Source organism: Mycteria americana, chromosome 2, assembly GCF_035582795.1.
Source record: "Mycteria americana isolate JAX WOST 10 ecotype Jacksonville Zoo and Gardens chromosome 2, USCA_MyAme_1.0, whole genome shotgun sequence".
Lineage (NCBI taxonomy): Eukaryota > Metazoa > Chordata > Aves > Ciconiiformes > Ciconiidae > Mycteria > Mycteria americana.
This window is the reverse complement of record NC_134366.1, coordinates 157,357,585-157,382,667: the sequence shown is the minus strand read 5'-3', so window position 1 is coordinate 157,382,667 and position 25,083 is coordinate 157,357,585. Positions and strand designations below refer to the sequence as shown.

The 25,083-nt window shown below is 36.7% G+C and overlaps 1 protein-coding gene across 1 annotated transcript in view; it reads left to right on the top strand.

The window, feature by feature from the left end:
* CSMD3 (CUB and Sushi multiple domains 3) overlaps window positions 1-25,083 on the top strand; it is a 774,333-nt gene that overhangs the window by 709,786 nt on the left and 39,464 nt on the right. Inside the window, exons 56-60 of the mRNA XM_075495159.1 lie at window positions 788-973; window positions 9,076-9,249; window positions 15,432-15,614; window positions 17,310-17,486; window positions 24,531-24,710. Of these exons, the coding sequence (XP_075351274.1) occupies window positions 788-973; window positions 9,076-9,249; window positions 15,432-15,614; window positions 17,310-17,486; window positions 24,531-24,710 (900 nt within the window). The remainder of the gene's footprint in view (window positions 1-787; window positions 974-9,075; window positions 9,250-15,431; window positions 15,615-17,309; window positions 17,487-24,530; window positions 24,711-25,083) is intronic.

The following is a 25,083-nucleotide window of genomic DNA, read 5'->3' as shown; positions in this document are numbered from 1 at the left end:
AAAGAAGTCAAATTCAACCAGAAATTTGTATCCTTGAAAAATGTATGTATTCTAGTCTTGCGGTATCAATATTTGAGAACTGCTAAGAGGAGCACACAAGCAGACTCCAGCATTTAGGATAGTGACTAGAAAGAAACAGGTGATCCATAAAATAACTACATTGAGTGATGTAGATAGGAAAAATTATCTTGAATTGCATCTGGCAATAGCTTTTTTTCTTTTTAGATTACAGAGCTTTTTAGCATATTTTGATACATTTATGTACATACATCCATGCTCATACACACGCACATATATTTTATATATATATTTGGGCACAGGTGCATACACACGTATGCATATAAACATGCAATTGGTTATAAGGATATAGGGATAGTAATTTTTACATGAACTATAGTTTTCTAGAGTAACTTTGAGTAGGTGATGTGTTTACTTGACCAGAGGAGTCTGGTTTACAATGGAGCAATAGTTTACATCAAGGCAAGAGTATAAATTGAACATACCGGTATGTCCAGTCACTTTTAGTGGCAAATACTTTTATATCATCATCACACTCTGTGAAGAAACATTTCCTTTTATTTGCTCTGAGTTTAGCATCTCCTGGTTTTAGCATCTGGTTTCATATCATCTTCCTAATTCAGCATCATTATATATAAAATCAGGGTATACAAAATCAGGGTAGCAACACATTGGAAGTTTCTCATACAAAGGATAGGAGACCATTTAAAGACCATTTTAGTAGACTGTATTTGTATGACTCTCAAGTCTCTGATCTTTTTCTTTTTAGTGGTCAATTGTTCTGATCCCGGAATTCCTGCAAATTCTATAAGAGAAAGTAAAATCGAACATGGAAATTTCACATATGGCACAGTGGTATTTTATGACTGTAATCCTGGATATTTTTTATTTGGCTCTTCAGTTTTAATTTGTCAACCAAATGGCCACTGGGACAAACCTCTACCGGAATGCATTAGTAAGTAGATAATGTGTATGCTGCTATAAAGAATGTGGACTAGACTAGGTATTATTTTACACAACATTTCCATCAGTCTCATGACAGTAATTAGAATAATAATATTTATATACATTTATGTCTGTGCAGTGATGGTGGCAGGTCTCAGTAGCAGCTGAAGTAGCACAGTTACAGTTATTGTATAGCAAATAATATAGAAACCTTGGGAAATGCAATAACCAAAACAAACAACTCTGAATGCTTCAGCACAATGACCCCTGATAGCAGGGATAGAAAGTCAAAACATATCCATTGAATTTGCCAATATGTGGCCTCCATTGGTCACAAAGCTATAATCACACTGAAACGTAAAAATTATAGTACCCAATTATTGACTTATGCCACTATAGTACTTTCTGGACTTCTCTTGGGACAACATCAAGATCAGACTATCTATGAAGACAGTAAGCAAATAGTAATGGCACTGTAGAGCACCAAAAGCGTCCTGTGGATCATGTCCTCATCTTACCACACTACCAGATGTACCTGAACACCATAGTCATATGCAACCTATCCGCTAAGGCAAGTGGATCAACACAAGGAGGTTTTTGTTCTGGCTTGTCATGAACAACTTTCTAACCGTGATGTAGATATAGCCACAGATGTTTCATAGGTTCTTAATTGGCTGGGACAGCTGGTTTGCCAGTTCTCTATAAATCTATGAAAAAGGTTTTGGTTTAGGATCAAAATTTCTCTCTAAGAAAGGCTGAAAGCTTTATTTTCTGGAGAATAAAGGGAAAACAGGCTAAGGGTTCCTTATTCAGGAATCATGGACCGATATTTGCAATATTGTAGATGTTAGTTCTCAGTTTTATCTTTATTAGTCTTCCTTAATTGACGTTTAGCCAGTTCTGCTATTACCTCTCTCTCTCAAAAAAAAAAAAATCTGAAACTTTATTTCTTATTACTCTTTAAACCTTTAGTTCTGGAAGTTGTCCCTTTCTTTGATGGGGTAAATAGCTTGATTGCAAGTCACAGTTAAACTTATAACAAAGAGTCTAACAGTTTCACATTAAATTTTAAGGTAACATTACCATTTCAGAAAGATAATTGTTACTTAATAGTAATGTATCTCCAAAGAGAAAGAAATTCTAAAGGTAAAGGTGCAAAGACTTCTTCTTTCTACTTTTGTGTTTTTATCTCTTAGTCTTCTTTCAGAATTGTTACAAGTAATTTAATAATACAGATTTTACTCTTCTTTTCAGATGACCTTTGGGAGCAAGGGTGCTAGATGTACTTTTGAAAGGGCATCCTCAGCTTTATTTGTGTCATTTACATAGAGGTGTTTCGTCCCACTCGGTGGGTTGCGAGATGGGTGAATCTTTTGATTCCCCGGGGATTTGTGTACCGACAAAGGCCGATCTCTGGTCGGCAGAGCCGCAGGCCGGTAGAGTCATGGCAGTGACTCAGAGGAACAGTCAGACTAGCAACTTTATTAACTAGTGAACTAGACAAACGGACAAACTTAATGAACTAGCAAGCTCAGCGAACGAACAGAGGCAATTTGGCAATGAAGCTATTTTCCAGGCAACCTGTCACAATTCATCCAAAACTCATATACCCAGATATATATATAGTGGAAAAGTAGAGGGGAAGAGAAGTGAGAAACGGAAAAGAGAAGAGAGGAGGATAAAGAAAAGGAAAGGTATCACCACCCTTGGATCCCACGATGATGATGACAGATGTGGCAATCCTCCGGTGATGGGCGCCCGCCGTTCCCTGGGGAAGGTGTCTCTTTATACGCTAATCCCTGCCTCCGGTCACACCCCTGGAGGACTTATGTTGTTCTGCTCCTCAAAAATTTGCAGGCGCTGGGGGAGGGAGGTGGTTGCGAGGAGTTTCATTCCAAGTTTTGGGTGGTTGCAGGCCCATTCCTTAGATAAAACTGTGTGACCTCTGGCCATAGATGGTAACTGTGCATCCTCCGACGCGCTCTTCTCATCCCGTGCTAGCCGACTCGCTGCACCTTACCTCGCTACAATGTCTGAGACATTAACTCTTTCAGTCTCTCACAAGAGGGGTCAGTGAATTCTAACCTAGGCGCTATCCGTGATATTTTATAATCATAAAGCTTACCAAAACTTACTCTGATGCAGCTACTGAATATTTTTTATAAAAGCCTTTCAGCTTCTGGAGTGTTTTGCAAATTGTTTCCCTTTTGGACATATGCAGGGCAGTCATTTAGTACTCTGCACATTTTTCCACTGCAAGAGCAATGGAAAAGAAGTGAAAAGCTTGCTGGATGTTTTTCTTAGACCCAGGTTGGATTTTTTGTCGTAGCTGGATTTCAATCTCTCTCTAACTAGTCTCAAAGAACAGACCTTTTTTTTAAATATTGCTAGAGTAATGGAGAAGAGGCACCGTAACAAAGGAAAAGTTGTTCACCTGTAAACTGACTCGATTCCTTTGAAATGTGTTGTAGTTAGAGTACTTCTAGATACTATAAATCCTTTAAGAAGCAGAATTCAGCATTGGTCTGGACCATAATGCCCTTTCAACTCTCCCTCCAAGTTAAAGATTTTCAGGGGCATGTGCTACTTAGGCTCATGTTGCTAGTAAAATACTTTAAATTTGAAATGTACTCAAAATGAAAGATATATTTGGACAATATACCTCAAAGAATCCCAGTGACCATATCAGGTTTTTCGGTACTGCAAAGTATTCTCAATTTAGTTCTGATAGACATGCTCTGATTTGTTGTTTTTAAGCTACTGAGATGTGAGGACACACAATCCACACCTTCGCAATCTTGAAACTCAAATAATGTAGACTAGTTTTTTGCTGGTGTCTGTGCCATCCTCTCAATAATTCTGTTAAAACATCTTGTCCTGACATTTCTTCCCTCACAATATACAGCCATTCCCAGCTGTCAAATAGAATTATAAGAATTGTTGACAACTATACAGATTAAAGAAACTTCAAGTGTACTTTTTAATTCAGTACTCGAGAATTAGGGTATAACATTTGTAAATTTAATTGAACATTTGTAAATTTAATTTAATAATGGTGTAACTTTACTGATACATCATCACATTTGACCAGAAAGGACGTGAATTTATACTTCTTTCTGTTTTTCCAGAATGTTATATATCTCATCCATAATCAGTATTAGCTGTGTATTTTGTTTATTGGGATTTTTCAGAGAAAAAGAAATAGCCATTGAAATGTCACACTGGCAAAATAATTATTTGCATTTCTTTCTCTCAGAATTTCTTTCTTTTTTAAGGAAAGTGAGGTTTTGATGTGACAGAAATTGATTGATAATTGTCCATAATAATGAAAAAATATAATTTGACCTGATGTTTTTACATACTTTGAAGAAGATTAATAATATTATTCTCTTTTATTTTTCTTCTTCCATTATTATTTGTTCTTTAAATCTGAATCAAAGCTTAATGTAAAATTAATTTACACAGCCATAAAAAGGTACTGTGCAGGTATGTGATGGAACAGGACTAGATCAGCTGAGAGATCTTTAAGGACACTTTCCATAAAGTGTGAGGTCTCTCAGTCCCCAGGTGTAAGAAATTAGGAAAGGAAGGCAAGAGACCAGCATGGATGAGTCAAGACCTGCTGGCAGATCTTCGCAGGCAATGGAAGCAGGGACAGGTATCCTGGGAAGAGTACAGAAACACTGCTTGTGTAGGGATGGGGTCAGGAAGGCCAAGGCATGGATGGAGCTGAACTTGGCAAGGGATGCAAAGAATAGTAAGAAAGGCTTCTACAGGTATGTCAGCCAGAAAAGGAAGGTCAAAGAAAGCGTACCCCCCCAATGAACAAGACTGGCAAACTGGTAAAACCAGAGAAGGCTGAGGTACTCAACAACTTTTTTGCCTCAGTCTTCACTGGCAACCTCTCTTCCCACACCTCTCGAGTGGATGGACTGCAAGACAGCAACTGGGGGAGCAAAGTCCCTCCCAGTGTAAGAGAAGATCAGGTTCCTGACCACCTGAGGAACCTGAATATACATAAGTCTATGGAACCTGAGAAGATGTATCCCAGAGTCCTGAGGAAATTGGCCGAAGTAGTTGCCAAGCCACTCTCCATGATACTTGAAAAGTCACGGCAGTCAGGTGAAGTCCCTGGTGACTGGAAAAAAGGAAACATTGCACCCATTTTTAAAAAGGGTAGAAAGAAGGACCCTGGGAACCACCAACCTGTCAGCCTCATCTCTGTGCCTGGGAAGATCATGGAATAGATCCTCCTAGAAGCTATGCTAAGGCACATGGAGGACAGGAAGGTCATTTGAGACAGCCAACATGGCTTCACCAAGGGCAAGTCCTGCCTGACCAACCTAGTGGCCTTCTATGATGGAGTGACTACATCAGTGGACAAGGGAGGAGCTATGGATGTTGTCTGTCTGGACTTCTGAAAGGTCTTTGACATGGTCCCCCACAACATCCTTCTCTCTAAATGGGAGAGATATGGATTTGATGGGTGGACTGTTCAGTGGATGAGGAATTGGTTGGATGGTCACATCCAGAGGGTAGTGGTCAACAGCTCCATGTCCAGATGGAGATCAGTGATGAGTGGTGTCCCTCAGGGGTCCATACTGGGACCAGTACTGTTTAATATCTTCATTAATGACATAGACAGCAGGATTGAGCACACCCTCAGCAAGTTTTCAGATGACACCAAGATGAGTGGTGTGGTTAACACGTCTGAGGGACAGGATTCCATCCAGAGGGACCTGAACAAGCTTGAGAAGTGGGCCTGTGTGAACCTCATGAGGTTTAACAAGGCCAAGTGCAAGGTCCTTCACCTGGGTCAGGGCAACCCCTGGTATCAATACAGGCTGGGGAATAAAGGGATTGAGAGCAGCCCTGTGGAGAAGGACCTAGGGGTACCAGTGGATGAAAAGCTGGACATGAGCCAGCAACGTGGGCTCACAGCCCAGAATGCCAACCGTATCCTGGGCTGCATCAAAGGAAGCGTGGCCAGCAGGTCAAGGGAGGTGATTCTGCCCCTCTATTCTGCTCTGGTGAGACCCCACCTGGAGTACTGCGTCCAGCTCTGGAGCCCTCAGCACAGGAAAGACATGGACCAGGTCCAGAGGAGGGCCACGAGAATGATCAGAGGGCTGGAACAACTCTCCTGTGAAGAAAGGCTGAGAGAGTTGGGGTTGTTCAGCCTGGAGAAGGGAAGGCTCCAGGAAGACCTTATTGCAGCCTTTCAGTACTTAAAAGGGTCTTATAAGAAAGATGGGGACAAACTTTTTAGCAGGGCCTGTTGTGATAGGACAAAGGGTAATGGTTTTAAACTAAAAGAGGGTAGATTCAGACTAGATATAAGGAAGAAATTTTTTACAATGAGGGTGGTGAAACACTGGAACAGGTTGCGCAGAGAGGTGGTAGATGCTCCATCCCTGGAAACATTCAAGGTCAGGTTGGATGGGGCTCTGAGCAACTTGATCTGATGTCCCTGATCATTGCAGGGGGGATTGGACTAGATGACTTTAAAGGTCCCTTCCAATCCAAACTATTCTATGATTCTATGATTCTATAACAGAGAAGCAGAAAGGAAGAAATTGATGGAAATAAACTGGAAGATGAATTAGCATTAGGAGAAAAAAAAGAAGAAATATCTATCAACTCTTCATATGAAATCCCCACCTGAGAATATGAATATCAAATTAAATTTTGTAGAACGTATAATGAAGTTAAGAGTAGCATTACAGGCTGGTATAATTGTCTAAATCAGTTATTAGGAATCCAGGACTTTTAGACACAAGTGTAAACATAAAAGAGAAGTATGTATAGGAAAGCCCAAAACTGAATGCTGTAAGGTATCAGTATGAAATCAACTTTTCCTCTATGACAACATCTGAAAAGGGCAAAAGAATCAATCAAGAAAAATACAGATAATAAAAACACTCTGAAAAATTGTGAATGTTTTTCACAAGAAGAAATAGTTTCATTTCATTGAAGCCAGAATGACCAACATGGCTTTTTATTAACAATGTTCTAAGTTTGCCTTCTCTACAATCATACATAATTAATAGTAGATTTTATTTATAAGCAATTGATTAAACAAATAGCATGCTAACAGCAAGTGCTCAGTTTGTAAAGCTGACCATTCTGACCATTTTACTCAAAGTCCTGCAAGCCTACAAAATGGTCACAGGGGTCAGTGGCACTTGGTAGGAATCAATCAATCACATACCACATTCCTAAGTCTTTTTTGGGGTTGTCAGGAAGGTTCTGCACCTTGCAAGTTGGACCTCTAAGAGAACATGTGTCGCTGAACACAGATCAGTATATGTATAAATGTAAAGCTCTAAGACCAAGAATAATCATTAGAGGAAGACGAATGATCTCACATTACTTTAGTCATGTCGTATTGTACAACCATTGTACTGTTGTATACACCTGAAGTGCTAGGGAATTGAATACATCCTCAACCCTGATCAGGCTTCTGATCTGGCTTTTTTCGATAAAAAAATCCTGCTGAAAATGTTATATTACTGAAGATGATGAAGTACTGATAGAAGCTACATTTGTATGATTTAGGGAGCTGTTCTACTACCCTGGTATTTGCAGCTGTAATTTGTGGTTTTCATGATGCATAAATACAAGTATCTTTGGCCAAGATATGCCACATGCCATGGACAGGTGTAAGATAAAAAGAAATCAAACATGCAAGGCTAGATTCATTCTGTGAACAGAGTGAATTTGGTTTATGAATTTTAACAGTGCGTTTCCTGAACTTGACATATTTAGCTTGCTTTTAAGTTAACTCCTTGCTCTGAATTCTTAAAAGTTTTCTCTATATAAATTCCACGAGGGGGTTTCTTTTGTACATTTTTGATATGTGCTTTTAATCTTAAAATACAGACTAGTTCTTTTCAATACAGAACTTCATTTCCATTACATACATTGTCCATGTAGATAATGCTCTCCATAATGATGCATAAGACCTTTTGTCATTTTAATTTAGTCTTATGGAGTTGCTAGCTTCCTGTTTATCTAGCCAAGGTAGCTTCATTGTTACATTATACAACTTTCCAGTAGATAGGAGGCTGCTGAAATTATTTTAGTGGCGTTATCCTGATTTTAGATCCGGTTTCTATCATTTAGCCTGTTTTTTATTCCTAAAAAATATTACTGCTTTTGACCATTTATAGAAAGAGCCACTTATCATAATTTTCTGTATAAGAGGAAATTAAAGGACAAAATTTAGCATGATATCATGCTAAATTTTCCCATTTTCTTTCCTGAGTTTACGTACTTCGTGGCATTTGAGCCGGTTAGCAAAATTAGGTGTGTATCAGCTAACTGTTCGATACCCTTATGTGCAATCTGTAAGTGTAAATCACAGAAATGTCAAGATTAAGAGTACTAAAAATTAATCACAGTATGGAAATAACTAGCAATTATTGATCAAAATTTACTCAATAAACAACTGATAGGGAGTTTATCTATGACCATTTCTAAGATTGGGATCCTATAGAAATTCCCTCCAGTCTCTCTGTGATTAACTTCAATGGACGATGCCTAGGAATATGTTAAAAATATGTAAACAAATATTTTATTTATGCAATACAGTATTTTAAGTAACCAAAACCATGAATATGAAATTAGTATATTAACATTAAGGTTCATAGCAAAATTTAGCAAAAATGATCTTGTTTATAAACCTAGTAGACTTCACGAGCAATGATTTGCAACCAGTGGATGAGAGAAGAAGGTCTGTATATTCCCTACCTCAGCAGTGACTTTGGCAGATACTGTCTTCCTGTATTTTTTCTCTGAAGAGTACATGCATGAGTGTGTGTTTTTGTGTGTGTATGTGTTCGTGCCATAAAGATCAACTTAGTGAATTACTGTCTTTGCATATCAATATCAATATCTAAAATACCTTTTTGACATCTCCAAACATTTGTTTCACAGCTTTTGGTCTGTAATAAGTTTTGCATTTCTAATCACATAATGTGCCCCCTGCCCCAAACCCTAAAAGGTCACCCTCTTCACAAAGTTTATGTATGGAGTTATGAAAATTATAACTACAAACTGTTTGATCAGTGATAATAACCTTTTTTTATCTCCAATAATTATGCATTGTAGTGATTGACTGTGGCCATCCTGGCGTTCCTCCTAACGCGGTCCTGTCTGGAGATAAATATACGTTTGGATCTACTGTTCATTATACCTGCACAGGTAGACGATCGCTGTTAGGGCAGTCATCTCGTACGTGTCAGTTAAATGGACACTGGAGTGGATCTCTTCCTCATTGCTCAGGTAATATTTTTGAATTAATGAGTGTGCCCTCAAGTTGTTTTGAATTTATTTTGATTTTATCAGAAGACCATTTTAAAATCTGGAAAATCATGTATAAAACTGAATTATTATCTCAGTAGAAGTAAAAGAAGTAAAAGCAAAATAAGTAAAAACTATTAGCAAGCAAATAATTTGGGAGAAGTAGACTTTCTCAGTGATATTTGATATGAATAGGAAATTGCACATTCCACAGAATGTTAAAGGAACCAGTTTGTTTTGAAAATATTTTCGATGTGACTTCTGGAAAGAGTATTTATTTCCACAGGGAAACCTTGCATCATTATCTCTTCAAGATGATGGGTTAATTTTTTTTAACTTGCAAAATATCTGCTGACTTGACAACACCTCAGGTATATCGTAATTGCATAACACATACATCTTTATAATAAGGCAAGTGGGCTCCACATAATTTCAAGATAGGATGCTCGGTTTTTGAGGGAACACCATTTAATCCTTGTTGTAGATTAGCCCTCACTGAAGTCAAGATATATTTTCTGAACAACTTAATGCTTAGGAATGTTCTGTTTCACAACTTCAGTTTGATTCACTTTAACAGCAGTGATCAAGTGAAAAACAGAAATCCAAGTCACACACTAATTTGGGATTTGGCTAAATCCCATTTCTTATCTTAGAGTATGTAAACACAGATTGTGACAGAGGTTAATCATGTTATCGGTTTTAATTCTCAATAAATATTGGGGGGAGGTTCTTTCTTGTCATCCTCATGTTTCCATTATATAGTTGAAATAAATCATTGGGGTTTTGGACCTTATTCAGACCTATGTAATTCAGAGTACTTAGATATCATCAAAGGCACAAAACAGGAAGAAAACAAGTGACACATTTTTTCTTGGGTTACAGCTATTCCAAAACAAGAGGTGAAAGTAACCGATATGCAAATCTGACAGTACTGCTATACTAGTTTCACACTAAAAATCCAAGGTTCTTTACAGCCTTAGTAAATCATAGAACCATAGAATGGTTTGGGTCAGAAGGGACCTTTAAAAATCATCTAGTCCAACCCCCCAGCCATGGGCAGGGACATCTTCCACTAGAATCATAGAATCATAGAATAGTTTGGGTTGGAAGGGACCTCCAAAGGGAGGGACCTCCAAAGGGACCTCCATCTAGTCCAACCCCCCCTGCAATGAGCAGGGACATCTTCAACTAGATCAGGTTGCTCAAAGCCCCAGTCAGCCTGACCTTGAACACTTCCAGGGATGGGGCATCCACAACTTCTCTGGGTGACCTGTTCCTGTGTCTTACCATGCTCATTGTAAAAAATGTCTTCCTTATGTCCAGTCTAAACCTACCCTCTTTAAGTTTTAAACTGTTGCCCCTTGTCCTGTCTGTACAGGCCTTGATAAAAGTTCTCTCTCCATCTTTCTTATATATTTTATATATTGAAAGGCCCCAGTAAGGTCTCCCCAGAGCCTTCCCTTCTCCAGGCTGAACAGTTCCATCTCTCTCAGCTTTTTTGCATAGGAGAGGTGTTCCAGCCCTCTGATCATTTTTGTGACCTTCCTCTGGACCTGCTCTAACAGGTCCATGTCCCTCCTGTACTGGGGACCCCAGAACTAGATACAGTAATCCAGGTGGGGTCTCATATATTCCAATCCTTTTTTTTTCCTTCCTGCCTTCATCTCTTTAGTGTATTCAGGTATAAACTGATTATGTCAGCTACAGTTTCAGAATTCGCATTTTTTTACAGCCCATGGCACAGAAATGGTTAAAAATTAATAACAAATATTAAAAAAGTGCTTGGTTAAAATCTGGCATTAAATTCCAAAGGGTTGGAAGAATTTTTCAGTATCTGAACCTTCCAGTGCAAACTTTTAGGAAGTGGTTGCAGACAAGAACAATCTAAATGTTACTATCTTGCTCTATGAGTTCCTCCTTTCCATAATCTGCCATTACAACCTAAAATGTGCAGAAATTAGAAAATATGAACACATAATTTAATCCCGTAACATTCTATCAATAAAATCAGAGGGAAATTTGCCATAGTGGGAACAAAGATCAAGTTCTTATAACCTGTGATATTTAGAGCTATGCACCAGAAATCAAAGCTTACTGTAAAATAATATTACTTAATAAATAGTGATATATTTATCGGAACTGAAAATTCAAAGTAGGTTAATAAAAATTTTTTTACAGCTAGTATGCATACATATTTGTTTCGGGGAAAAAATCCTCTTTAGATAAAATCTAAGGCTACTTATTGTAGTTTTCCAGAGTCTTCATAAACAAACAAACAAAAAAATCTAATTTGTTAATTAAAAAAAAATCAAGGCATACAAATAGGAAGCCTGAAAATAAACATGAAAATATCAAAGAAACCTTACTGAAAATAAGACTGTTCTATAATCATCCTGCTATTAAATTAAATAAGCGTTCAAATATCTTGGGATAAGCATTCATAAGTGAGGTACATGAAAATCCTTTTTTTTCTGAGGACGATTTTTATACCCACAGTTAGGAAACTCTAAAGATATCTAATTAATTTTTCTCAATACATGAATAAACATTTCTTTGACATAGATTCAAATGTTAATCACAGTGAATCAAATTGTGACAGAATACAAACTGTTATTTTCTTTAGCTATACTGTACTAAACTAGAATTCTAGCTTAGGACAACTTTGAGACTTTGCTTTCAAAGTGTATTGAGACTTTGCTTTCAAAATGTATATCTGAAATGCTTTCTCATTCTAAAATAATTTGCAGTTTACCATACAGAGTTTCCATATTTTGTATCTAAAAATATGTTACATCATTAACTTTCATTATTAGCCTTGACAACTTGATTTCTTCATTTTTAATGCATATTAAAGCTTTAAACGTTGTATTTTTTTGCTGATTATATTAATATTAAATAATATAGAATGTTCAACTGACAAAAGATACAGTATGCTTGTCCTTTTCCTATACGGAGAAGAATTCAAACAGAAAATGCTAGGTCAGTGAACATAAGACAAGCAAATTTTGTCCCATCATCCCTAAGACAGTTTCCTTTTTGTCACATGGCACTTTATGCTTCACATCTTAGAGCTAGAAGGATTTGTCATGTCCCATTGATATCTATTGGCATTCAGAAACACAGTTTTCAGTCATCACATGCATATCAGCTGGAGTCAGAAATTTGCAGCAACTTAGAATTCCTAATAAGTTCAGCAATGGTTGTGTACTTACTTAAGTGGTCTAAATACCTTCCTTTTCATTAAGATTAAATGCCAGCTGAGAATTTGTTACACATATGGGTGAAGGATGGCTCATAACTGTCTGTGAAAATCAGTTGAATCTCTGCATGAGGTAATAAAAATATGTTCTGATATAATTGATTATATCACTGTCACTTCCTGGTGTGATTAGTCATTTAGAAAAATTATTTCTGTAACCTTCAATCAAAAGAGCTGCTGGTTAACATCCCTAAGATTAAAAGAGTAATAATTCATGGTAATAATTAGGCATTAGGAAAGAACACATGATTTCATTTACAAGAGGAATATGTAATTTATACTTGGCATAGGAAAAAGCCTATTTTCATTTTTTCATCATAAAATTATTTTAGGCATAATGCCAAGTAACTTGCTGAAAACTGAGCTGTTATTGTAGAGACTTTATAAGTATAGAATAATTAATAGGCACTGTCCCAGATTCTTCATAGTCTAAATAAATAATACTGGAAAATGTAAGATATGGATTCCCAAAATAACAAAAAATTCTTGATCTAGGACATTTTTAAATTATTGTAAAAATATTTAGCAGATTATTTTCAAACTGTAGCAGACTATTTTCAAACATCCTTTCAAAGGATGTTAAGTCACCTTGGATATGAAGTATTTTGAAAGATAAAAAAATTATTTTACTTACTATAATTTGGAACTATTTACAATTTCTTTTTAAACAGGGCTGGCAGGCTGCTTTACTGATCTGTATCACATAATGAAATAGGTAAACAGAGAAGAGCCTAAACTTTTGAGTCTGTGATTTTGAACCAGTCAGCTAGCTCTTATACTGACTTAATTTGTTATTTCTGAAAGCATTAAAATACATAGGGCCATGTACTTTTTCAACATACGTGCTATAAAAATTCACAATGTAATAGGCATGATTACATTAGTTTGTTTGATTATTCTCAAATGAAAGTTGTCAGTTTAAACTTGGTTAACTTAAGTAATGATAAAATTGGCTCCTAAATTAGTGACAGTGGTTCGCAATTAGCCTACAGGTGCTTCAGCAAGGGGTTGCTGGTGCTTCAGGTGCTTCAGCAAGGGGTTGGATAGGTAGCATGAGCTGCCACATTTGTTCTTTTTTGCATTTCCAAGCAAAGTTCTGCCCTTTTCTGTGACTTACCAGATGTGCCTTCAGACTGAGGCTCCATAGCTACATCCTCTTTTCCCACAGTCCTATAGGAGTTGTGCAGATCAGCTCCTGTGAGGTGCTTAGTTATATTGTTTTTCAATGAATTTATGGGGAAAGAAAGAAGCATGGCCTACATGAAAGGAAATAAAAAGTAGTAAGCATGACATACAAAACTGAAGGCTGGTACATGAACTACCTTCATAAGTGACAAAAATATGGTCAGCTTCTTGGACATGTCGGACTAAAACAAGTATTTGCTCATATGCCATAATTCTCAAAGCAAAGTAAGCTAGCTCTAGTCTTCATCCTTTCACTATTCAGTTCTGTACATGCTTTTTTTAGTAAATAGATTTGTCCAACCAGTCACTCCAACAGTATAGTTTACACACATACAGTGCCAACCAGGGCAAGGGAAGCTCTGTTTTTCTCTGCGTCTACAAGGTCTTGACTTCCTATAGAACCCTTAGTGATTTTGTCACTTTTGGTCTTCTGGGTACTTGCAGCAGACAACTTTCTTTACTACTTCTATGCAAGAACTTCTCTTATTACTGCTATTTAAGCTTAGATAAATACCAGAAAAGTATGGCTATTCTACAGGAAGCATTCTTTACATAATTTGTACAAATCTTTTAAAATAATTGTCTCATGTGAAGCTATAATATGACATTCTTCAGTAGTTGAATTAAAGCTTTCTACCTGATTCTTAAAATATTTCTTCTTTATTTACAGTAGTGTAACTACGTACAAAATAATGCAGGTATACTCTCAAAAATATTATGATGTTTGAATTATTTTTTGTATAGAAGACTATTTAGTTTATTTGCAAGTTGTCACAGAAAACCGTAAGCTGAATATCTATGGGTGAAAACCTGAACACTGCAGCTCCAAGAATTCTAGAATTCAACTCTTTTGTGTTGAAACTCAGTAATATGACATACTTTCATCTCTTATTACATAGAAAACTAGCTTAAAGACCTTTAAAAAGATAAACCAGCAGATCCTAAGTACATATTAAAATATTTAAACAACTGACCTGCTGCCCAAATACAGTTTTACCTATAGCTTCCTAAAAGTTCTCACCATAAATGAGGATTTAATGTATAACCTTAGATAATGTTATTATTATGATTATGCTGATTATTTTAACGTTAATATACAACAGATAGTAGAAAACATTAACCCTATACCTTAGAATTTGCTTAAATATTTCTAGCTAAGGGAGATTTTAGCTATCAGGCAATCTTGAAGTGAGTCTTCAACATTTCTATAAATCAGGGAAATGCTTCATGTCAGATGTACATAAAATTGTTGACTAGAGCTTTCATTCAATGGTAAAACTGTTACAACTCTAATGATATTATAAAACTAGGAAGTATTTTATGAACACTTGTTATAGGCAAACAAGAAAATTATCTTTATGATCAGGACCTTGGTTTTCCTCAGAATTCCTTATTTTAAATTAAAAATGACCAAGTTTTTGTGGCTTTCTTTTTGTTTCCCTATTCTTGTTTGATAATTCTGTTACCAAAAGTTTAGCATGGTCTAAGGGGAATCTTGAGATAATTATAATTTCTCTTCTGTACTTATATAAAATAAGTAAAAAGAAAAGATTTGAGAATCAAGTATTTTTGTAATTACAGGGACTCACACCCACTGAGATAGATATTTTTCTAAAAATAGAAATATAAATTTATTTATAAATACATAGAAACATATATTTTAATGCAGTATCATAATATTATTTCATATTTATTCTAATCTTTGCACTCTAAATTCTAGGTGATACAGCTGGTTCCTGTGGTGATCCAGGTATCCCAGGTCATGGGTCTAGAGAAGAAAACAATTTTAAAATTAAAAGCACGGTACATTTCAGCTGTGATATTGGATATATCCTCCATGGCTCAGAAGAAAGGACATGTATGGCAAATGGAAGTTGGACAGGAAGACAACCTGAGTGCAAAGGTGAATCACGGAAGATCCACTCTATTTTTAAACTGTCTTGTTAAAAATGCTAACCAGAAAACCAATTTTACATTGCCAGTTTTGTGTTGTGAATGGTATACAGTTGATTTTGGACTGACCATTAAATTTTTTTGAATAAGTTGTTACATCATAGCAATGGCTTGGCATCAGGTGACAAATTTGAAATGAGTTCCTGGCACCCATGAAACTGCATGTTTTCAAAGCTTTGAGAAAAAAAAAGTATACTGAACTGTTTATTTATTCTCAATCTTGTGTCAGCGTCAACTATATGTGTTATCCAGTGCCAAAAACTAAACAGAAAGGGAAATAGATAAGGCCTCTAGAACTCAATTTTTGCTGAAAGATTTTTTCCCTTAAAAATCTCACCATCACCTGATCTTTAATTACAACCATTATACATCTGCATTTCAGAGAAAAGAGCTGAGTTATAGGAAAATGTCAATGTCAGGATTCCATTAGATACACCTATGTCATAAATTATTGGCTTAAAAATTTTATTTACTAATACTGTTGACATTATTATTATTTTTCAATAGAAAATGAAATGCTGAAATAAGTTTATTTGGAAAAAGTCATCCTAGAAATTTCAAGCTAGATGTATTATAATAAAAGAAAGCTCTAATGGGATATTTATGGAGAATCATTTATTACCTTAATTATCTTGATTCAAAAATAGGAAATAATTCCCTATTTTATAATATTATAACAGACTCTTATTCAAAGAAAAGCTTCCTGAAAAGCAGAAAATAATTTAAGAATCTGTACCTTTATTTTCCATGTTATCATTGTTGACTGCATTATCTGTATGAAATAGTCATCTCATTTTAAAAACTTACTTCACAAGTTGGTTTTGTAATATCCTTTCTGTTGAATGATCGCCATCCTGACACAACTGTTATATATAAATATATGTGTGTGTGTGTGTTCGTATGTTGTTATCTGAAGGGATATGCTTAGCCCGACTGAACTTTCTGCTGTTCTTCTTTGATCTTATCTATTACAGAAATGAATTATCCCTTTTATTTTACATTTTAAGATACTTTTGGTGTTATTTTTCTGCCTAAAATCTCTTGAAATGATGAATCTGGTTCACAGATATATATATATAGGTGTGTTAATGCACACACAGGTATATTGTTCTAGTTTAGGTCAAATAGACTAGATGTATATATGTAATCACATAAGAAGGACACATTCAAATTCCAAAGTTGAGCATTGAAGAACTGGGAAAGAACTGGCAGGCTGTCTGTGAAATAACAGTTTGACTCTATCCTGTGCTTTAAATTAGGTAGGAAATGTACTTTGGTGATGCTATAAATGCAGACATACTATAGATTCAAATTAAATCTACAATGATAATTGTAGATCAGGCATTTTCTTATAATTGGGAGATTGTCTTCACAACTAAACTGGCTTTTCTTTAATGCAGATTTTAAAGTTAAATTTGTAGGCTGTGTTTCCTTACATACAAAAAAGTAAAACCAAATAATTTATGCAAACAGCTATTTACTGTACAACACGCCTTATCAGTAGGTGGTGAAACTTACATTTTTCAGGACAACAACACGAATTTCTACCACATAACACTGCTGGCAGCAGGATTGTCCTTAGACATTACTATTTCAAAAATCATCTTTAATACATTTTAAAAATATTTGACATTTTGCTTTATAGCTGTGCAGTGTGGTAATCCAGGAACAACCGCTAATGGAAAAGTATTTCGTATTGATGGAACTACATTCTCTAATTCAGTAATTTATTCATGCATGGAAGGATACATACTCTCTGGATCATCTGTAAGACAATGCACTGCCAATGGAACATGGTCTGGATCTTTGCCAAACTGCACAAGTAAGATACATCTCTTTGTTTTTCTCTCATCTGAAAGACAATAAAGTAAAACATAGAACTTTAAATTAAGTCTTCAGCTTTTTCTTGCACTATTCCATACATAATTTTGTACATGAAACACTTTTTAAAAATATAGTGCTATGAGAAGATGAGGGATATGTTTTTTTAAAGACAGACATAGTATAGTATAATATATAGACTGCTGTTACAGTTTAAAGGAGTTGTGTGGTTACATAACCTACCTACTTTAATTGTTTCCTAGTATATATTTTTAATCTTGTTTATGTTTTGTGATATGTCATACTCAGACATTATTCATTTAATTGCTTTTCTTCATCATGAAAACTTAGCAGTATAATATTCTGGTCTTCCAGAGGGCAGTAAATAAAAACCTTGGAATGAATGCTTGAGAATTCTTTTTGTAGTGACTCTGAGGACAAAACTGTTGTCCCGCTCTCACGTAACATCTTCTGTTTGGCCTCTTCAGCAACCTTATACTTGCTTTGGTTACTCAGATAACAGAAGCTGTTTCAGCTTCTCTCACATTCATACTAAGCATTTTGCTACAGTTTATTTTCAAGCCCATCTGTTCCTGCTTTATTACATGTCCTAGTTAATCTTTTAGTAACAATTATGAAAATTTTACATTTATGTGACACATGAGACTGCCTATCATTTTGAGGAAATATATCCTCATCAGAGGTATAGCAAACTGTTGCTTAAATTTTGAACTAGTACCCTAGTTTTCATAGAGTTGGCTACTTTACACACTTATAGCAACCCAAATAGAGGCCAAAAGTAAGATGATAAAGAAAACTTCTCCTTCCTGTGTTTTTAAATCCATCTTTAATGGTAACTGTGTGAACATCTGCTTTTGCAGTCAGCAAACCTGTGAGAGAGCCCAATATTTTTGTTTATTTATTATTTTCCAAGTTATAATGAGAACCAGATTATTTGTACCAAGGATAAAGGTGTTTTGTGCTGGTAACTGCATCTATATTTTTTTCTCGTATTTTAGAATGACATTTAGCTGAAGTACATGCTAGAACAGTCTTCTCAAAAAACACTACTCAGGTAGAAACTTGGGATTTTGCTTAAAACCTAGGAAAATGTCTTAACAGAGAAAGTATCCTAAAAAGACAAAGAGAAGCATTGTGAAGATTATATGTAATAGAAAAAATATTCTCGATTTAATTAATATATAGGTATTTTAACTTAGTTATATAATAAATCTATTGACATTCCTAATACACAGTTCTGTCTCTGTTATGATTACACATCTAAAAAGTATATCCCCTTACACTTTATTCCAGTGATAATTTTATTTAGGGGTTTTTAGTTATATGCATATCCTCTGGCGTGATCAGAATATGAAAAGAATGACTGAATAAAAATCTTACCAAAAAAGGTATGAACTCTGAGAATCTCAGCCTGACTAATTTCTGCCTTTTTGATCATTGCTGACTGTTAATTAATTCCGAAATGGGGGTGGAAGTGCTACTAGATGCTAGTAGATCTAAGCTGTATCTAAGCTGATACAGGTACTAGCAGCAGCTCTAAAATACCCAGAAATGGAGCGGCACTTTACAGCACTGCAGAATGGCTGAGGTCGGCAGTCACCTCTGGAGATTGGGTAGTCCAGCCCCTCTGCTCGTGGCAGGATCAGCCAGAGCAGGCCACTCAGAGCTGTGTCCAATCTCTGTCCCTTTCTACAGACCTTTAATTCTACAGTTCCCTAGCACATCTAAATATAAAATAAAAAATATATTAAACTTCATCATACTTAACTTGCTATGTTCTCTCTTATGACAATATATCAATGTTAAATCGTTAATAGATAATTAACAAGAGTTAACGGACAATATTAGCTAAATAGCTAGTTAACAGATCATGAGTTAACAACCCCCTCTCCTTCTCCTGCCAGTTTTATCTCCAGGTCTATAAAATATGCCTGAAAAAGATTATCTATTGTAAGGGAAAAATTTTCTCATAATGATTTCAAAGTGTATCCAAAGCAGTAGAATTGGCAGTGCCAACAGACTTTGTTGACAGGGCAGGTGGTTTTTTTTTTTTCCTAACTGTCCCTACCATGCTGTCGTGGTTTAACTCCAGTAGGCAGCTAAGCCCCACACCGCCGCCCACTCACTCACTCCGCCCCTAGTGGGATCAGGGAGAGAATTGGAAGGGTAAAAGTGCAAAAACTTGTGGATTGAGTTAAAGACAATCTAATAGGTGAAGCAAAAGCTGTGCCTGCAAGTAAGGGAATTCACTACTTCCCATTGGTGGACAGATGTTTAGCCATCTCCAGAAAAGCAGGGCTCCATCATGCATAGTGGTTTCTTGGGAAGACAAACACCATAACTCCGAATGTCCCCCGCTTCTGCAGCTTTTACTGCTGAGCACAACGCCATATTGTGTGGAATATCCCTTTGGTCAGTTGGGGTCAGCTGTCCCAGCTGTGTCCCCTCCCAGCTTGTTGTGCACCCCCAGCCTACTCGCTGGCAGGACAGCATGAGAAACAGAGAAGGCCTTGATGCTCTGCAAGCACTGTTCAGCAAGAGCTGAAACATCCCTATGTTATCAATGCTGTTTTCATCACAAACCCACAACACCATATGAGCTACTATGAACAAAATTAACTCTATCCCAGCCAAAACCAGTATACATGCTCTCCATTTTTTACTATGACAAGAATTCAAAAAATTTGCTTATTGCCTGTTCAAGCCATGGAACCTCATGGAACCACTGCAGGTTTCCAGAACAGCTTAGGCAAGCACCTGTCCCCAGTGGCTGTCACGGGTAAACAGCAACCTGCAGCAACCTGATCTCGATGTTGGTGTCCATTTAAGAACCATGCAGTTTAGAGCTCTTACCTGCCTCATTATGTCACACTTCCTCACCCCCCCTCAGGGTTACATTTGGGGAGTTTTCTGCTCTCCTGGGAAGGATGGGTTCAAAGTCCTGTTGGTTCATGCTGTGCCACTGTTCATATGAAACTCAGGTGTTATCAGTTAGGGTCATCCCCTGACATTTGTCTCCACACATCTCCTCCTTTTCTAGGATCTTCCCCAATTCCAGGTTCTTTTCTCCAGACAAGATCTTCACCTTCTTTCTGGGCCCCAACACCACTTTAAGCAGACACATAACACATATCAGTGTCCTAATTGATTGTTCTGTCTCATGTCTCTAATAATAGGAAGATTCAGGGTATGCCACTTTTGTTTAGTCCAGGTGTTATCAAAATTTACAGCCAGCTTATACTTATTACAGCTACCAAGTAATGGGCTGCTTCTTGTGTATTATTGAAAATGCTGTTTTTTAGAGCTACCACTATAAAAAGAGAATAGCATAGATAATCTTGTGACCCTTTAGATGCTGGGAGCCCTGGGCAGTGTAGCATTCAACAAGACTCTGACCCATGTGCAGCATGCCACGCAGACCTTGTCCATAGCAAAGATTCTCCCCTTTCGGTTGTTCAAGCTATTATAGGATTTTCTTACAAGGAAAGAACTCTATCATTTCTACAGTCAAACAGAAACAATGTTCTCATGAGAACTTCTTGCTGCACTGCTAGATAAAAAGCAAGGGCATGCAGCTGGTGTAATTGCTCATACTGAGCGGGAGCTGCCTGCAGCTCCTCTGTTGCAATGAGCTGGCTGAGGCTGTGCCCTGGCCAAGGGCTCTGTGCCGCACAGCACAGGTCTGAAGGCCACGCTGGGTGTGCAGCACACTGCAGCACAGGCCTGGGGCTCCTCAGGTTAACTGTATTGTGGATCACCGACTCCTCGATGTACAATGGTCTACTGGTCAGGATCACTACAACAATTTAAGCTGGTTTCAGCCTACCACAGTGACTTAAGTGGAGGTGGTCCAGCTTTGGGTCATTGGATGGACTACTTGAGCAGGGCAGTTGGACAAGATGACCTCCAGAGGTCCCTTCCAGCCTCACCATTCTGTGATCCTCTGACTGTCTGAGTCTGTGAACTTCAGAAAAGGCCACTGAGCCTTCTAAGTAGCTACTACGTGTTTCTTTTAGTTAAAGCTTTATTCCTATGTTTATGACAAAACACAGTATCTCAGTAAAACCTAGGTCACCTCCTTACATCTGCTTTTGCTTTCTTTGAAAGTCAAATGCTGCAGTATAAGAAAAAGAGCAAAAGGATCTTTTCCTTACCACTCCTAACCCACCTCTATGAACAATTCTAATGTTACAGCACAGTAATATGAAGAATGACTCTTTTTTCACCCTAAGTCTTTTCTTTCATGCAACTTTTTTTCCTACAGTAAAATGAAGACTAGTAAGTACCAAAGGGCAAAAACACATGAAAGAAAATAAGGTCTAGTTTTGTTTTCTTTTTCTTTGAAATATAGCTTGAAAAGTTAACGATAGGAAGGTAGGAATTTTGAGAAGGTAGAACAATCTAGAGATCTGCTAAAGCCATGGTGGCTCTTGCTGTATAACGGATCAATGTTAAAGTGTCAGTAGCAGGAAAGGGTACAATCATTACAGTAACAGCAACAGTGGAAGAAGCAAAAAGTTTGTATTAATGACCAAAAGAAATAAATTGAGATTGTAAGGAAGGTGAATGAAAAAGCTGAGAACATGGTTTTAGTTGGATTTAAATAAACAACAAAAGTCGTTTTCAACAGTATAAAACAAATGGATAGTTTGTGGAGCTGTTTGATCATACATGGTGTATGGTGTTTGCACGTTCTTAAATTCGTAAGGCAATGATTTGAAATATTCTTCATACAGGAAAATCTAAAGGGGTGAAACAAGGATTAGGGAAAAAAGGACAAAGGCATGAGCATCATGTTGCCATCCAGTCAAAACAATAATATACCTGGAAAAATATCAAGGATGATTTTAGTTGAATTTGCAACATTAAGGATAGTAAAATGAATATGTCGAATAAAGGAAGGCAGAACATGTAGAGTATTTGAATATACTCGTGTAACTAAGAGAAACAGTTCTGTCTTTCACAGCTCTATATTTTTTGAAGAATGACAAGATCTATGACTTTTTAAGTTTAAAAAAATTTTAAAATTACCGTGTTACTAGGTAAAATAAAATAGGCTGATCTCCAATTTTCTTTATCACTGCATTAACTACCTTTAGACTAACTGAGATAACCCTGTGGTATGTTTTATAGTCTCTTCTATATCCATAGACAGCAATCGTGTGGGACCTTTGTTTTAAGATTTGATACATGCAGCTTAATTAGTATCTGATCACTCAGACTGTGATAAACTGTAGAGCAGGCATACTATATACTTTGATTTCTGTCCTGGTTTTGGCTGGGATAGTTAATTTTCTTCCTAGCTGGTATAGTGCTGTGTTTTGGATTTAGGATGAGAATAATGTTGATAACACACTGATGTTTTAGTTGTTGCTCAGTAATGTTTACACTGGTCAAGGACTTTTCAGCTTCCCATGCTCTGCCGGGCGCACAAGAAGCTGGGAGGGGGCACAGCCAGGATAGTTGATCGGAACTGGCCAAAGGGCTATTCCATACCATATGACATCATGCCCAGTATATAAACTGGGGGAGTTGGCCAGGGGTCAGCAGTCACTGCTCAGGGACTGGCTGGGCATCGGTTGGCGGGTGGTGAGTGGTTGCATCACTCCCCCCGCCCCGTCCCCCCCTGGGATTTTTTCCTCTCTCTCTCTTGTTGTTTTCCTTTTAATTACAATGTATTATTATTATTATTATTATTATTATTATTATTATTATTATTATTATTATATTTCAGTTATTAAACTGTTCTTATCTCAGCCCATGAGTTTTCTTACTTTGTTTTTCAGATTCTCTCCCCCATCCCACCGGGGTGGGGCAGGGGGGAGGGTGAGCGAGCGGCCATGTGGTGCTTAGTTGCCAACTGAAGCTAAACCACGACAGTTTCTCAGTTCCCCAATTATTTAGAACAAGGAACCTGGCCAGAATATGTTACAGCCATGAGTCATGCGTTTTCTCATTTTGGAAACCATGGTACAGACAGGGTGCCATTCACATCAGTCATGCTTTGGCATTGAGTTAGAAGTGGCCAGGATGTGCTTTCTGCCCAGTAAACTGCCTCCCACAATTTTCCAGAAGTAATAACAGTGCTGTAGGGGGATTGTCAAGTTCACTATAAGATAAACTGTAAAACACATGGGTGCTGTATTTTGTATGAACTAGATTTTTTTTCCCAGTGTTTGTTTTTTTTCCTGAAAACAACAGCTTTTTATCATTGCCACTAGGGTCCTCAAGATTTCTTACTCTGAAAACTGTTCCAGAAATTGATAGATCCAATTGACCAGATCTGAGAGAAACTTACCTATTTTAACATTATTCTCAGATTATAACGATATAACTCTTTATTAACTCCTTGTGACTATTTAATCTCATTAGCAGATTAAATTATCTCCTGACACTAGAAGTCACAAGAGGTTTTACAACCACTCCCATTCATTAAAGTACTATAGGCCTAATTTTGGCGCTGGCCATGGCCCATGTTTAGGGGTTGCCTGAACATTCTCATCTGTTTATGTACATAGTAACCATGTGAGAATTTACAAGGTGGGAGCTTTTTGCAGACATATATCTTAAATTTTCCAGACTCTGTTTCCTTTCAGGTTGTACCCATGGAAAAGTAAACTAAAGAATAGATATCTGCTTCTTTAATAATGAAATCTGAAATGATAGGAAAATTTGAGGGTATCAAAGGGTGGTAGTGACATATGGATTATTTCTTACTTTTTTTTTTCATTTTATAATCTTGAAATTTTACTTATCAAAATTGTACAGTCCGTTACTTCTACTGTTGAACAGATGTATTGATGTTCTCCAAATATAACTTTTATACAGCTCCACATGTTGTGTTTGGCAGCTAATTCAGATGACATATATGTTTATCTTCTCTTGATGGAGATAAGATTCATGATACTTTTTCCTTCTCCTTTTTTCCCCAGTAAATTCCTAGTTTTGCCCTATGTTTTTCCCCTCATATATAAATAGATTACATTTAGGTTTTAAAATCTGTTCCTCGACTATTTACTTGCAGTTATCAGTTGTGGAGATCCAGGAGTCCCAGCCAATGGCATGAGATATGGCGATGATTATGTTGTTGGACAAAATGTTACTTATATGTGCCAACCTGGTTATACGATGGAATCAAATAACTCCTTAATTCGCACTTGTACTAGCAATGGCACGTGGAGTGGAGTAATCCCAACATGCAAAGGTACAACATTTATTTTGATTGTCAACTATTTCTTCTATGATATTTACAACCACTGTTTATTGTAATGAGTCAGCCAAATATTTCCACAGAAATCAAAACTTACTGTTAGAATGAATATACTGAATTGATTTTTTTGGCTGCAGGAATGGTGACTTCATCCTTTGCTTCTTTTCCCTTTTATTTTTTTATACTAGCACAGTATATTGAACAGTTTTTTGTAGCTTTATAGAACATTTTATTACTTTGCTGCTAAACTGAATTAGCCAATATGAAACAATGGTTTAGATTTGTTTGTTTGTTTGTTAAGGTTAGCATGTCATACCAAAAATGGCCTTATATATATCCCCATCTTTACAAAAAGACCACTCAAGCA